The sequence below is a fragment of the Episyrphus balteatus genome, chromosome 2 (genome assembly GCF_945859705.1).
Source record: "Episyrphus balteatus chromosome 2, idEpiBalt1.1, whole genome shotgun sequence".
NCBI classification, from domain to species: Eukaryota; Metazoa; Arthropoda; class Insecta; order Diptera; family Syrphidae; genus Episyrphus; species Episyrphus balteatus.
The window spans coordinates 101,972,210-101,987,664 of NC_079135.1; the positions used below are offsets into that span (position 1 = coordinate 101,972,210).

Genomic DNA, 15,455 nt, shown 5'->3' on the forward strand with positions numbered 1-15,455 from the left:
CAATTATACATACCATCCACATCATCAACCTAATATATTCTGTGTGTTTGTCTGTAAGGAAGAATGGTGATAAAAATACGTGCTCGAGTGGGTGGAAAATAATACATACTTACTTACTTACAATCTTACACTCATATGAACTTAAAAAACAAACTCCCACAAATATACGCCAGGAAGCTCAATAAACATATCCCCCGAAATAATATTATATTCTTCTACTTCTTTTGCACCATGGATTTTCGGTACCTATATCATTTCTATATTCCCTCTGCGAAAGTGTACGAGTATGTTTTTTTTTTATATATATGACGAAATGGCGAAAAACTTCCGCAATCATCATTCATAAATTGTCCCTAAGGATGTTTTCCAGCTTGTTTGTTTGTTCTTAACATGACTGACAAATGGCATTTTATACAAACAAACAAGATATGAAGACGAGCAAAGGTTTGGGTGAAATTAAAAACGAAAAAGAGATGAAAAAGTAGATAATAGATGTTATAAGGAGATTGATACACTCTGGATCGAATGAATGAATCCTTAAAAAGTATTAGTATGATAAACTTTTTTCTAGTTCCATACTTTTTGGTGGTCTCATAAGTTTTTATTATCCAATAAATCCTGAATTTCAAACTACGTTGGATTCGTATGACAAAAAAAAGTCTTCATGAGGAATTAAGACTTCACGAAGCAAAAAGTATGACCTTAAGACCTCTTTTAAGATGCGAATTTATGGCAGAAAAAAGTCTTCATAATAAATAAGGACTTCACGAAACAAAAAGTATGACCTTAAAAGCTCTTTTAAGATGCGAATTTATGAAAGAAAAAAGTCTTCATAATGAATGTGGACTTCACGAAACAAAAAGTATGACCTTAAGACCTCTTTTAAGATGCGAATTTATGAAAGAAAAAAGTCTTCATAATGAATGAGGGCTTCACGAAGCAAAAAGTATGACCTTAAGACCTCTTTTAAGATGCGAATTTATGAAAGAAAAAAGTCTTCATGACGAATTAGGACCCCACGGAGAAAAAAGTATAGCCTTAAGACCCCGTTTCAGATGTTTTTTGATATTTTTTTTAAGTTGTTAAAAAAAATAGCTCCATTCCAATAACACAGAGTGTAGACAAACAATATTATTTTATTATTCTTGTAGACAGCTTATAGCAAAGCAAGTATTACCAAAGTACCTGTCAGGAGCGCTTTTAAATAAAATTATTATGAAATCAAGGCCACGAGTGGTGACAGAAAAGATAGCAAAAGCAAGCTATACACGTTATGAAGAACATGAAAAACTTGTGCGTGTTGTTGATTAAATAATTGAATTGACAATGTCTATGTGTATTAGCACAAAATAATTTGTCTTGTATGATGTCAATTAATGTTTTCATTTCCCTTGAGATTTTCTTGAAACAAAAATATGATTTTTGGTGAAGTAGGTATTTACAGATTGAAGAATATTAATTCAACCTATTTTGAAGGAAGGGTTCGTTTTTGGTGTGTTGTATTGAAAGTTTTCACTGCTAGAAGAAGTCTTCCAACTTATTTAAAATCAAGCAATAATTTTTGTGTAGAAATCTCTCGGGGAAGAACTTAAATTTCAGTTTTTTTTTTTTTTGTTTATTTGAACTTTTTCGTAGGCCAATTTTTTTTTTTAATCCTAGACACGTCTGCTGCTATAAATGTTTCGTTACTTAAACTTTGAACCTCAAAGCCAATTTCTAAAACCCATTTTTTTTTACAGTCGAATTTTTCGCGTACTTTTTTATGTACATTCCAGTGTCAAATATAACCCAGAAGCCACAACAAAATTTTACGTGTGTGGATACACCACCAAAAAAAAAAAAAATAAGGGACGATAACAAAACAAAAAAAACTAAAATTGCCAACCATCCAGGAGCAACGTAGACTCCAAAGTTTGCTGCTGAAAGCTTTTTGCTTTTATTATAACGTTTGGTATGGCCAACTGCTTTCAAGTATTGTACAGAGTTTCTCGTTGAAAACAATGAACAAAAAGAAAAAAAAAAAACTCTGCCGCGATAAAATTTTAACATGTTTCCATTTGGCTGTTCTTAAAAAAAAAAAAAAAGATTTTTTTGTTTTATTTTTTTTTTTTTTATTCTTTTAGTTTTGAATGAATAAAAATCTCCTCCTGAGTTGAGACTATATCCCCTGAGCCTGCATTGTTTTTGTTTTTTTTACTTCAGGCATTTCCGGTTGTGTTTTAGTATTGTATTGTTTTTTTTAGCAAATAATCGCTTTTTATTTAACTCTCGTTGAATTTTTTTCTAGTCTTTTTTTCTAAGTACCTATAGGTTGAAGGTATTTGTATTATAACAGTCAACCTTTGAATATTCCAAGCCTTTTAGCCTGTGGGGTAATTGGAACACCATCCAGAGGGTGCAACAAACTATTCAAACTGAATGCCCTTGCCAATAGTGATGCTAATCCGGAGACTAAAAAGGAGTGTATTGAATTGAAGCCAAGTTTTTTACTGCATCTCTACTGGGAATTGGTATTGAGCCTTAGCTAAATTAAAGTCCTGCAAAGGACCAAGGTAATATCTAAATCTAGAAACAAACCTTGTAATAGTGTCTATATAATAGTTATTGGATGATAGTTGTCTCGGTTTTTGCTCCTCTTATGAAGGTTATGGGTCCGATCATGTGTATAAAATTGGCTGTGATTTGAATAGAAGCAGACTGTAGACCCATTTAGAGGAATTTTTGACATTGTCTTTTTTTTGTAGGTATCCTTTGTTTGAAAAAAAGCAAAAAAATTCCTGTCGCAATCTAATTTATTAAAAAAAAAAAAAACTTTTATTTCATGAATGTTGGGGAGAGGTTGAGGTCTTGGAGGACATTTTCAAAAAAAAAAGAAAAAAAAAAAAAAACGGTATCGGTGCTAAAAAAGTTGTTTCACTATTTCCTGGAAAATTTAACAGTTTTGCAAAGGGATATGTAAGCTTAAAATTGTGATGGTAGGTGACTTTGGGAAAATTTTGTTGGTATAAGGGTTTTATGCAATTTTACATTTGTATGGAAAAATCAATTGCATTTTGCAGCAAATTGAATTTAATTGGGGGAGATATTTTTTTTTATTCGGACCTCATACTTTTTTTGCCAGTGTATATAGAATGCAAATTAAGAGAATATTTAGGGTTAGTATGTGCTTTAAATTGGGTATTAGAAAAAAATAAAAAAATACAATTCAATACCGACATATTGTTGAAAGTGAATGAATTTTGAATGTGAAGTAGTGTTTTAGGCGCTTGATTTTGTTTTTTGTATTATTCCTTTATTTGTGGCTGGAAAAGAACATGAGTTGTATATTTTTAATGGTGAATCAGGATATCTATAGGATTGTTTATTAACACATTTTCGACATTGGTTGGATTTTCCTTTGACAAAAGCAAATTGAATGCTGAATTTTTATTTTTTAAAGGAAAAGAACAAATCAATAAATTTTATAGTTTGATTGCAATTTTTCACATTTTTTTTTTTCAAATATTCTGAGTATTGAAATGAAAATAAATTTGAGTTTGAATGAATTCAATAGTTAGTACAATTGAATTCATTACAGAAAAATATGTACGTATAAAGGCAGTAATTGAGATTTTTTATTGTTGTTCAATCAAAAAATAGAAAAAAAAAAATAGATGATGATGATTTTCATCAAATTTGAAATTCTTGGAAATTTGAATTTGACGTGATTAGCCTTAGGACAATTAATTTTTGTTATTCATGACACAAGTTTTATAAGAAAGGAAAAAAAAAATAACAACAAATTTCACCAATTCTTCGAAATAAAAATTAGGTTCGTTACTCTTGCATAGATGTCAGGCATTTTTCAGCTTTTGATGCAGAAATGATTTTAAATTATTAATTAAAATTTTATTATATTTTTTTTGGAATTTAATATTTTGAAAAATATTTTTAAAATTTTTCAATTTTTTTTTTTTTATTTCTTAAATATAATTAAAAATTTATAATTTATAATAATTTTTAAAATAACACTGAAATTGAAGAATTGAATTGAGAATTGAAAACGGTTTTTTGTAGAGGTATTCAATACAATCATTTTTTGTTACGGGAGGGGGGGGGGGGGTCTATGTCCCCATCTTTAGGCGGGAGGGGCAATTTTCTAAAAAAAAACTACTAAAAAAACAACGGCAACACTTATCACAGTTATCAATAATACCTTTTTCAAAAGCTAGAATTGTACACTTAATTTGAGTTTTTAAATCAAGCTAATTTAATCAGTTGTTTTCGAAATAATCGATTTCAACATTTGTGAAAAAAAAATAAGTATGAAAAAATACATTGAATAATATTTTTATCAAGACTATGAACTTCAATACGGGTTAAATCGATAATGTAAACTACCTCAATAAATTCTTTATCAAATATTGAAAACCATATACCTATTGTATAGCCTTCTAGTTTTTGAGAAAATTGAAAAATAGGAAAACTACTTTCTTTAAAGTAAATAAACAACATATAATATATGAGTATAAGAAAATAATTCTTTATCTTTTACTTAATTTAAAGACTCATATAGTTTCCAAAAAAGTAAGTTTTTTACTTATTCAAATTTACTACTTTTTTTATCAGATTTTTATTTTCTTTGCTATTTTGCTTTGCTATTATCAAAAATTAAAAAGTGTACTGTGCTTAATCTACTTAGATTCCATGAATCGATTTTATTTCCATTTAAAATTGGATCTTAAAAATAAAATTTCTTGGTACCAGTGTCAAGAACTTTATTTAATTGTCACTTAAAAAACTTTAGGTATTCGGCACCTTAAAGATGTGTGGCTCAGGGTGTTCGTTTTAAGGGTTTTTTTTCCAGAAAAAAATTCTAAGTGAACTGAGGAAAAAAAACAACTTAAAATCAACGAAAACCACGTTGATTCAACTATTTTTCGGAATGATTTTGCGTTGAAGAAGAAAATTTTAAAATCAAAGTAGAAGATCGTTAGTTTAAAGTGGTTTACCGTTATAAAACATCTTTAAATCAAAGTTGTTTTAACTTAAAAAAAAAGCAACAATTTATTAAAAAAAACAAATAAAAAATGGGCTGGGGATCGAACCTACAACTCTTGGGTTACTAGGCGAATGCTTTACCAACGTGCTATCTCACTGTTGAAAATTAGAGTTTTTTTTTTTTTGACGGGAGGAAATCTTCAAAAGACACTTGGCAGTATTCGACACCAAGTAGTGTGGGACTCTTAACCACTAAAACCACCTCTTTATCAGGACCAATCTTGAGAGATCGACATCAGATTTTTCTTTCTTAACTTTGTAAAATCACTTTGGGGGAAGTTTAAACTTTTAATACTTTCCCATGTTTTTTTAGACCATAAGCTCATGAGGCTTGGTTCTTCTTAATCTCCGAACATGGTTTCTGGTATTCAAGACGGACACCATTCCAGAATTGGTATGACTTTGCAGTCTCTGATTATGGGATACAGCGTATTTTTTAACAACTTCTGTAACCGTTATTTCTTATGTACCAAGGTGCATTAACTATTCCACTAAGGACTTTGTTTTGGAATTTTTGGATGATTTCGGTATTTGTTTTCTTTGTACAGCCCCATAATTGGATACCATAGGTCCAAACAGGCTTTAGTACTTGATTATACAGCATTATTTTGTTTTGGGTTGATAAATCAGAGTTGTTACCAAGTAACCAGTACATTTTTCTATATTTCAAGTTTAGTTCTTCTCTTTTCTTTTTGATGTGCTCTTTCCACTTTAGCTTTGCATCCAAAGTCATTCCAAGGTATTTGGCCGTATTGGCGTAAGGTACAGCTTGATTATTATTAATGAATATTGGAATATTGTTTATCTTTTTATTTGTAAAGTTTATATGTGAAGATTTTGTTTCATTGAGTTTGATACGCCATTTTTCGGTCCAATCTCTGACTGTGTCGACGGCATATTGCAGCTTTACTGCTCCCCTAGAGACACATTTGTCGGGTACCAAAATTGCGGTATCATCTGCAAAAGTAGCCATTATGGTGTGATTCCCAACTGGGATATCCCATGTGTATAGTAAATACAGGGTAGGACCTAGGACACTTCCTTGTGGTACACCGGCTTCTATTTTCTTCAATTCCGAATATTCTTGATCGTACCTTACTCTAAACAATCGGTCTGAGATGTACGATTTTAATATTTCATAGTACTGTCTGGGAAGATCCCTTTGCAGTTTGTACTCAAGTCCCTCATGCCAAACCTTATCAAAGGCTTGAGCAACATCTAAGAAAATAGCTGAACATACTTGTTTTTCTTCTAATGCTTTTTCTATTACATCCGTTATTCTATGAACTTGGTCTATCGTGGAATGTTTATTTCTAAAGCCAAACTGATGATTTGGGATTAACCTTCTTTCTGCTATAATTTTGCTAAGTCTCTTCAGAAGCAGTTTTTCAAAAACTTTTGCCATAATTGGTATAAGCGATATTGGTCTGTAAGACGTCACTTCTGTAGGTGGCTTACCTTGCTTGGGTATGACAATCACTTCAGCAATTTTCCAATGGTGTGGGACATACCGTTGCTTAAGGCATGCATTTATTATATATTGGAGTTTTATGAAGGCTTTCAAAATCATTTCTTTCATAACCTGAGCAGTAATTAGATCGTAACCTGGTGATTTTTTATTTGATAGTTGATGTAAACACATAGTTTTTATTTCTTTTAATCTTACAATTGGTATTTCACTTTCATCTATCTTATCAACTAACTGCAAGCTATTTTCAGCCGCGTTTGTTGGGTATGGCTTAAAAACATTCGCAAGATGCTCCGCGAAAAGGTTAGCTTTTTCTTTTGGGTTACCGATCCATTTCCCATCTTGAGATTTCAAGGGAGAGTTTAGTAACTGCGGTCTTTTCAGGCGCTTGGCTGCTTTCCATAGCGAAAAATCGGTTGAAGCATCAGTCGTTAAATTCTTTAGGAATGTACTGAGTGAATCATTTTTGAATTTATAAATTTGTTTTTTAAGATTGTTGCTTATACGGTTAAACGTTGTTTTATCATCTGGAAATCTAGTATTTTGCCATTTTCTTCGAGCTCTTCTTTTCTCTTTTATCAACTCTCTTATCTCTAAAGGATATTTTATTTCATTTTGTCTTCTATTAGAAAATGTTGGAGTACTTTCTTCAGCGGCCTGTTGCACATCAGCAATAAATTGTTCCACTTCATGGTCAATTTGCTCGATTGTATCCATGGGAGATCTTAAATTTATAAAACTTAAAAGCCTTTCTCTAAAATCACTCCAGTTTGTTTTCTTATTTACAAGCTTTGGATTACTTTTTTCTATTACTTCCGATTCACTTAGTGTTAGAATCACTGGAGTATGATCTGATGACAAGTCATAATTACCTTCGACACTAATGTGATTTCGTTTGATTCCTTTAGCTACGAAAAAGTCAATAAGGTCTGGTATTTTGTTAGTATCGGAAGGCCAGTAAGTAGGCGACCTGGAGGAATAGAATTCGCAATTGTATTTACGGCCTGAAAATTAGAGTGATAAAATGCAACAAAAGCTGAAGTCCGACAAAAATAAAAAAATTTCTTACGTTGTTTCAATTTTATTTTGAAAAAGTTTCATGTTAATTTTTTCAACATTAAATAAACGTTGAACATTTTACGTTGCGTTTTTTTGACTCAGTGTGGAAAAACTATTTCAAAATAATAAAAAATAAATAAAAGGTATAAACCATCTTCCTAGGATCAGAAGTTCAGTCCGGACATGCATGCAATTTTTTTCTTCAGATTTTATTTTTCATACTTCTTAAAATCCTTGTATTAATAAAACCCAAAAAACATATCCTGACTGAACCTCTGGTTCTACGAAGATGGTTTATACCTTTTATAAAACTCTATTTAATGCAGACAAGAACCTCATAAAACTTGTTTTCTTTAAAAGTTTGAAAAGGAGAAGTGTCCACGCTTTGTCAAAATTTTTTCCATCAAAAACTGAATTGTGATTTTACAAAACTTATATCGACAGTATAATTCGTCATTAATGAGCCTTTCAAAATGGGTTTGCAGACTTTTATTTAATTTTTTTTTTTGAAAAATATGAAAAATCATAAAAAAAATACAAATATTATAAAAACTAAGTTTTTGTAGTTGGATTTCAAGATTGAGGTATTTAAATTGTGCTTAGATAGAAAATTTCAGGTCTACCTGTTAATTTTAAAAAATGTAGGTAATTGTTAATTAAAACAATAAGTTAATAAATGCTAAAACAACTTAATTTTGGAGGTGTACGTCAGTCGTACTTGATTTTCCAAAAAAAATAAACCAAAACATCCTAATTTAACTGGTATGTTTTATAACTTACACAATAACAGTTAATACAAATTAAAATGAATTTTATTTTTATATAACCATCTCAAAGTCCTTGCAAAATACCATATTTTACTGTTAATATATGTTGTCTACCATTGGGACACTTAGTACCTACTTCATGGTGACCAAAGCCTGATAGCCATAGCGAGAGTAACAATAAACATCCGGTTGTAATTTATTAAAAAAAAAATCTCTCCTTCTTCTTCTTTTGGTTGTTCTGGTAAGATGTTTATTCGCATACACAAAAGCTAAGAACAAGAGAACCAAAGAATTCAGGATATAAGAGGATAGCAAATCTTCGCAAAGCCTATATAATTTCTTTCTTATTTATTTTTTTTTTCTCAGGGTCAATTGGGATAAAGTGGATGAATTCGCAACGTTAAGAAATTGAATAAACAAGAAGAAAAGTGAAGGAAGGAAGTAAGTCGTCGTCGTCCATCGTCGTCTTCGTCATCATCTTGTATAACTAAATTGCTTAGTCAGTGAGTGGATTGTACATTATCTGAAAGTTTATTATACCCCTGTCCCATATTATACACCTCTACTATACTCGCCCCCAATGTACCTATACATACATCAACTGGGTTATATGGAAAGAAAGGATATACAACAATGATATTATAATGAATTATTATCAAAAGGATAATCGAACAACAAGTGGAAGAGACTATACAGAGAAGAGACTAAAAAGATGAGGCGGCCATTGGAAGCTTTAGTAAATCTCTTTCTGTGACGGCAATGATGGTGATTTGTTCCGCTTGTAGCAAACATTGTTGCTGTGCTTCTGGATGATGCTAGAAGAAATGTATATATGTGGAAGTCTTTCATTTATCATTGAACTTAATCAGGAAAGAGAGAGGTCAGTTTTATTATGGTCTCAAGTCTGAGTTGGATCTTGCAGAAGCAATAACAACCATCAGCAGTCTTTTTTAGAATTAAATGAGAATAAACAATAAAAATGTTTTGGCTTGCCGAGAGCAGTTGCAGGATTATGAAGACATTTAATGCTTTTCTTGTTTTGTGATTATAATTCATGGGATGACAATAACAGCTGGAAAAGGATTTAGCACTTAAGACGTAATAATAAAATCTTTTTTTCTTTTTTTACTCTTGTATAAAAATGAAGAGTAGATTTTCGTATGAGTGCCGCATGAGCTTACTTTTATAAAAGATACGAAAAGATAAAAATGTTGAATCATTTCAATTAATTCAGAAGAAAAGATTGATACTTAATCAAAGGATATTTGCTAAGACGCATGAAGTTTATTTTGGGTATTTTTGTAGGATCAGAAAAACGATTCAAAGGTTGTTCTTTTTTAAGGTTATGGTTGTTCGACTTATTATAGACTTTGCTTTTATATAAACTTATTTGTTCTTATTGAGATGAAGCTTAAATTAAATAAAACATTTTAGTCTAATGCCATGATTTGTTTTACTTCACAATGATCTGTTTATTTTAAAAATATCAAACTTTGTTTTGAAAATAAAAAAAACAATAACTGTTGGACGTTTTGTTGTTAAAAACTGTTTTTTAAATTTTTTGTGTAAATAAGAATGAAAGAAGTAAAAAACGTAAAAAATGATAGGTATTAAATGGTAAAAAATTAAAAATACATTTTTCATTTTGACAGATTTCCCTTCAAAGTCTAGATTTTTTGTTTTGTCGTATTAAAATATCTGATCTGTATATCTAGAATTAGTAATTAATGAAGTAATGATCGTCAAAGTTATGAAAAACCGAAGTTATGAAAGACGGAAGTTAGGAACACCAAAGCTATGAAACGTAATTTTTGGGTTGGTAATAATTGAGAGGAACGATATACGGGAGGAAAGTACCAAAAAGCTAGATTGTGTAGGTTCAGTCAAGACAAAAGAAAAAATTTTATAAGACGGGGGTTTCTATTCCCCCCGTAACTCTTACCCGCATAACTCTGTCGCACATAACTCTGATATTCATAACTTCGTCGGTTTCTCGTATATGCAGATCAATTTTGTAAGTTAAATTTTCTCGAAAACAGATCCAAGGATTTGGTTAAAAAAGTTAAAATATTAGTGTTTAGACAAGGTCTATCTATTAATGAATATTTTTAGATGAGTTTTTTTTTTATACGAAAGAATTTATGTACCAATATGATTTTATCATACCTAAATAAAAAAATAAAATTTACAAAAAATAATTTTTGGTTTTTAATTTTTTTTTTGACAAATTTGATTGAGTTCCTGATTGTGTACACGAAAAAACGTCTAAATTGCATTGCGAACAAAGCAGAGAAAAACTCACAAAAAAAGTTCAACTTGCGGAATTTGGCCACAGGAAAAACTTTTCTGAAATTTTAGTTTTGGGTGTTGATTGGTAATTTCTACAAAATGGCATAACAATTTTATTTAAAAATTTATAAAAAATAGTTTTAAATACGGTATTACAATTTGGAAATTAAACTGCATGCAGTGTCCGTCCAGTATAACGAATGATATAATGTTCGACGTCATTCACTATATCGAGAGCGTTCCGTATATTGATCCTCTTTTCAATTTAAAACAAGAATAAATGATTGATAAATTTATTTACTTAATTACTTAACGACACTCTCTCCCTTCAAGATGAGATTTCAATCAGTTTAGCTTTTTCTTAATATTAAACAATTAAGCCATATCAACTCTCACTTTTTGTTCCCATCGGAGAATAAATGATAAGAAACTGGCAGCTTCCACGTGCTTTTTTTTTTGCAGTAACATTCCTACTGACAGTCTGCTCACCTTTGCTTTCAGAACTAGGTTCAACGGTTTTGCAAAGAGTTTGTTCATCTAAATTGGTTTCAATAGCTATGTTTTATTATTCCCGTGATTCAAATTAGGTCATTGTATTTGTAAGCCTTACGAGATCCTGATGCTTTTGTGTAAAGCAAATAAAAACGATGATCTGATACGTTATATCGGATAGCAATTTGTGACCATCGTTCGCTATTTAGAGATGTTACAGTAAATTTTAAAAAACTTTCGTTATATCGAAATTAGATACATCGGGTATTCGTTACACTGCACGTCTACTGTATACTTGTTTTGTAGCTCAGTTAAATTTAGGATGATGTTTTTTTTTTTATTTTTTGTACATTTTCAAAATTTGTATAGGTATTTTATCTTAACAATGTTAGCAACTTGAATAATAAGAGCAAGTTCGTGCAATCCAGTCATAGCATTTTATTTTCTAAGGACAAGAAATAAAGAGAACAGAGTTTAGATGTTGTTTAAAACTTGTGTGTGTAAAGAAGCGGAAAAACAATAATTATTTTTTGAACCGATATACATTATCTGCCATAGAACCGTTTTTTATTTCTATATTTCTCGTGAACAAATTAGACAATTTCAACGAAATTTTAGTTTCAAATGCGTTTATTGAACCCTTACGAGTATATTTAATTTTTATAAACATATAAATATAATTTTGAATTTTTAATAATATTTTAAATTTAGTTTTGAAAAATCAATTTTTTGTTAACAAAAATTCGAATTTAAATTTTTGTAGGTATAAATTTTGTTGAACATGGCATGGGTACCAAACTTTGGTTTTGAAGAATGATAGAAATTTTTTAATCCAAAAAAAATTTTCATTTTTTTATCGATGAAACTAAATAATAGATAATATTTCGATTCGTGGTACAAATCATATTAAACGGTGTTTAATAAATTATAAAAACAAGCTTGTATAATTTGTTTAAATAATTTATTCTAGAAAATGTCAAAAATTTAATTATTCCATAAATTTTGTCATACAAAATTTTAAAATTGAAGCTAGGTATATGGCTGGTTGGTCCCAGTGCATTTTATTTTTCTTAAAGTAACATTATATCACTTGTATTGAGTTTACTGATGTTCTTACCAATTTAGTTTTTTTTTATGGACAAGATTGAAAATTCAAAATTTTTTAATTTTAATACAAAATAAAAATCCTATACTATTTACACGCTTTTAAGATATAATTTCTGTGCAACGTTGGAACTAGTGATTGGAACTATCGAATGATTTTAACTATCGATAGTTAGTAACTGAATGATTTGAACTATCGAATAGTTCATTCATTCATTCATTCATTTATTCATTCGAATAAAAACTATCGAATAAAACTATCGAATAAAAACTATCGAACAAACTATCGAATAAGAAAACTATTTGAATGAAAAAACTATCGTATTAAAAAACTATTCAAATGAAAATAGTAACTAAACTATCGAATTAAAAAAACTATTCGAATGAAAATAGTAACTAAATGAATGAATGAATGAATGATTTAAAACTATCGAATGAATGAATATTTTACAACTATCGATAGTTTGATAGTTTTTATTCGATAGTTCCCATCACTAGTTTTAACGTTTCGTTTCGATGTAACGTTAATCATTTTCACTGAAATTCACTTGATTATCGAAAAAAAACAGTATTTTTGAAATACCTATGACATCTTTTAAGGTCGCTATTGTCGATACGAATGGTTTTAAATATCCTCCATAATACCATCTCATCAATTTGAAGCTGAAAATGTGACATAAAATGGTAATAACCCTTTTTTCGAATCTAGAGTTCAGTTACCTAATTTTAACCTGAATAATGACAAACTACTGGAATTCTAAAATATGTTTAATGATATTGAATACGGAAAATACTTAATATAATCGAATTCTACGAACAAAAATGTGTCATCTTGTCTCCCATTTCGAGGCTTTCAACATATTTTTCCAGCTAAAAAAGCCCTCACTAAAATGTTTGATTTCATAAAATATTCTAATTGACATATTTAACAAAAAAACGAGTGATTTTATTATGTGGGTGAATTACAAAAACAAAAGAAAACATTAAAATATGCTTTGAAAATATACTCCCATAAAATAATCAGATCATATCTAAATTTAATGAATTGATATAACTCCTGAATTCTGACCATTATAATATTTTACATTTCTATCTATACCTACCTCTATGCCTTGTCATAAACAGAACTTTTAAAAATACAAAAAAAAGTATTATAATATAAAAATTAATATTTACACAAGAAAACATTGTATTTTTTTTTTTTTTTATTTTTAAACAAAAAGGAAAAAAACCCTTTACGTGATGCTCTTTGGATAGGCAAACTCACTCTCTCTCGACCATTACGCTTATGCCATCGCGTTGGAAATTCTTTTAAATATTCCGTTGACATTCCCTTAATTAACACAAATGGATCCTTTTTTGTTTTATTTAACATTGGCTCCCTTCCGCCGGAAATGAATCAAAGGATTTCGTTGTGCGTTTGTATAGCGCAACGACGATGCCGACGAGAGAAGAGAATTGAAGGACCATTGGGATAGGGAAAGGATATTGTTTGTTTTTTTTTTCATCTTGTATATAGTAAGTTTTTTTAAAACCCTTATAATTCTTTGAACTTTTAATTAACAAGAATTCACAGTAAATAATGCTTACTGCTGTGTTATTTTATGTGTTTTCCTTTTACTTTGGAATTTTTATTGATAGGAAAATGTAATTATCCTTGGTGTGGCTTTTCGTAAAAGTAATACAAAATTTTGTATTTTTTTTTTTTTGTATTTCCAGCTGCAACCATAATTGAAACAGAAAACTACTGCTCTTGGTTTTTTGAGCTTAAATAAATTGTTGAAATAAGCAGATTCACGAATTCAAAGCATCAAATCAAAAAGAATATTTACGGATGCTGGCTTCGAATCGATTCTTCGCACGAAATAGAAAGGATGCACACCACAGTGAAATTATTCAATTGCAGTTTTAGCGCCTAAGTCATGTGAGAAACTTTTCAGCTGTATCTACCTTTCTATTGCATGTGGCATAGAAATACAATACCTATAGAAGCAAGAGCACAACGAGGCTACGGATGCGAAGAGTACCGAGAGTTGAACGTGTTTTGATGTGTGTTTGTATTTGGATTTGAAGAATTGGAGTGGAAGTGGAACATTAAATTGGAAAATGCAGTTTCATAGTTGAAAGGATCAAGGATATACAACTAAATGTTATCAATATGAAAATATATTGCGTTGCAATTCGCTTGTCAGGTAAGGATATTCATTTGTATTAAAATTTAATTTATGTTTACTAAAATTATTCATTTTTGCCTAAATATGTAGAAAGAACATATATGAGGGAATAGTAATTTGTAAAACAAATGTTTTTAATATAGCTTACAAGGTTTTTTTCAATTGTTGGGTCAACGATTTGGTTAGTTTTTGGCACACATTTAGGGTAGGTTGTGCATAAACAGGTACTTTTAGTAAGATGCACTTCCCTTAGGATCAACCAAAAAAAGTATAGAGATATAAATTTCAATGTGCTCATTTGCACTTTACGCAAAACCAAAAATAAATCAAAATTCAATACGAAGAATCAAACTCGCGATGTATGAGTCCTTATTTAAACCCCTACTGTTGACAATTTATGTTTTTTTTTTTTTAATTCTTTTTCAATAAAAGTTTTTTTTTTATTCATATTAATGTTAAATTAAAGTAGATAGTTCTCCCTTGATAATGACTTAAAAAAATCATTAAAAGATAGGCCAAAAAGGAAAACATGATTTTTTTTATGAAAACCGATATAGCCATTTTGGAGGAAATTGCAGTAGTTCAGAACAGTTATATTACACTCATCCATTTAATGGGAGCTATTCAAAATATTTTAATACCTACATAGTTTCATAAAAATTAACTTTACCAAATTAAAAAAAAAAATCTAGAAACGTTAAAACAATCGTTATATTTTAAGAAGTTTTTAAGAAATATTTCATTTTATTTTTTGAAAATCAGTACCAGGAAAATTAGAAAATGAGATTTTTTTAGATTTTTGACATAAGTTATAGAATATCCAAACAAAGATAGAAACAAAAAAATTACGCTATTAGCACTAATTCCAAGAATGAACCAAGATTTGACCTTGAAAATCGCGACTTGTGGACATGAGATTTTTCTAGACTTTTGAGGTATGTTAAAGAATGCCAAAACGAAGGTTTTGAGCAAAAAAATTTCTATTAGCATTCATTCCGAGGTGAAACTCTTATTTGACTGAATTATATGGAATTCTTTAAAAAAATCAAGTTATTTTCCCTA

The 15,455-nt window shown here is 29.6% G+C and overlaps 1 protein-coding gene across 2 annotated transcripts in view; it reads left to right on the plus strand.

Annotated features, from left to right (window-relative positions):
- LOC129912169 (uncharacterized) overlaps nt 1-15,455 on the plus strand; it is a 219,742-nt gene that overhangs the window by 192,851 nt on the left and 11,436 nt on the right. For both annotated transcript variants that reach the window (XM_055990310.1, XM_055990311.1), the window contains one exon: nt 13,939-14,411. In XM_055990310.1, coding sequence (XP_055846285.1) covers nt 14,378-14,411 — 34 coding nt within the window. In that variant the 5' untranslated portion in view covers nt 13,939-14,377. The remainder of the gene's footprint in view (nt 1-13,938; nt 14,412-15,455) is intronic.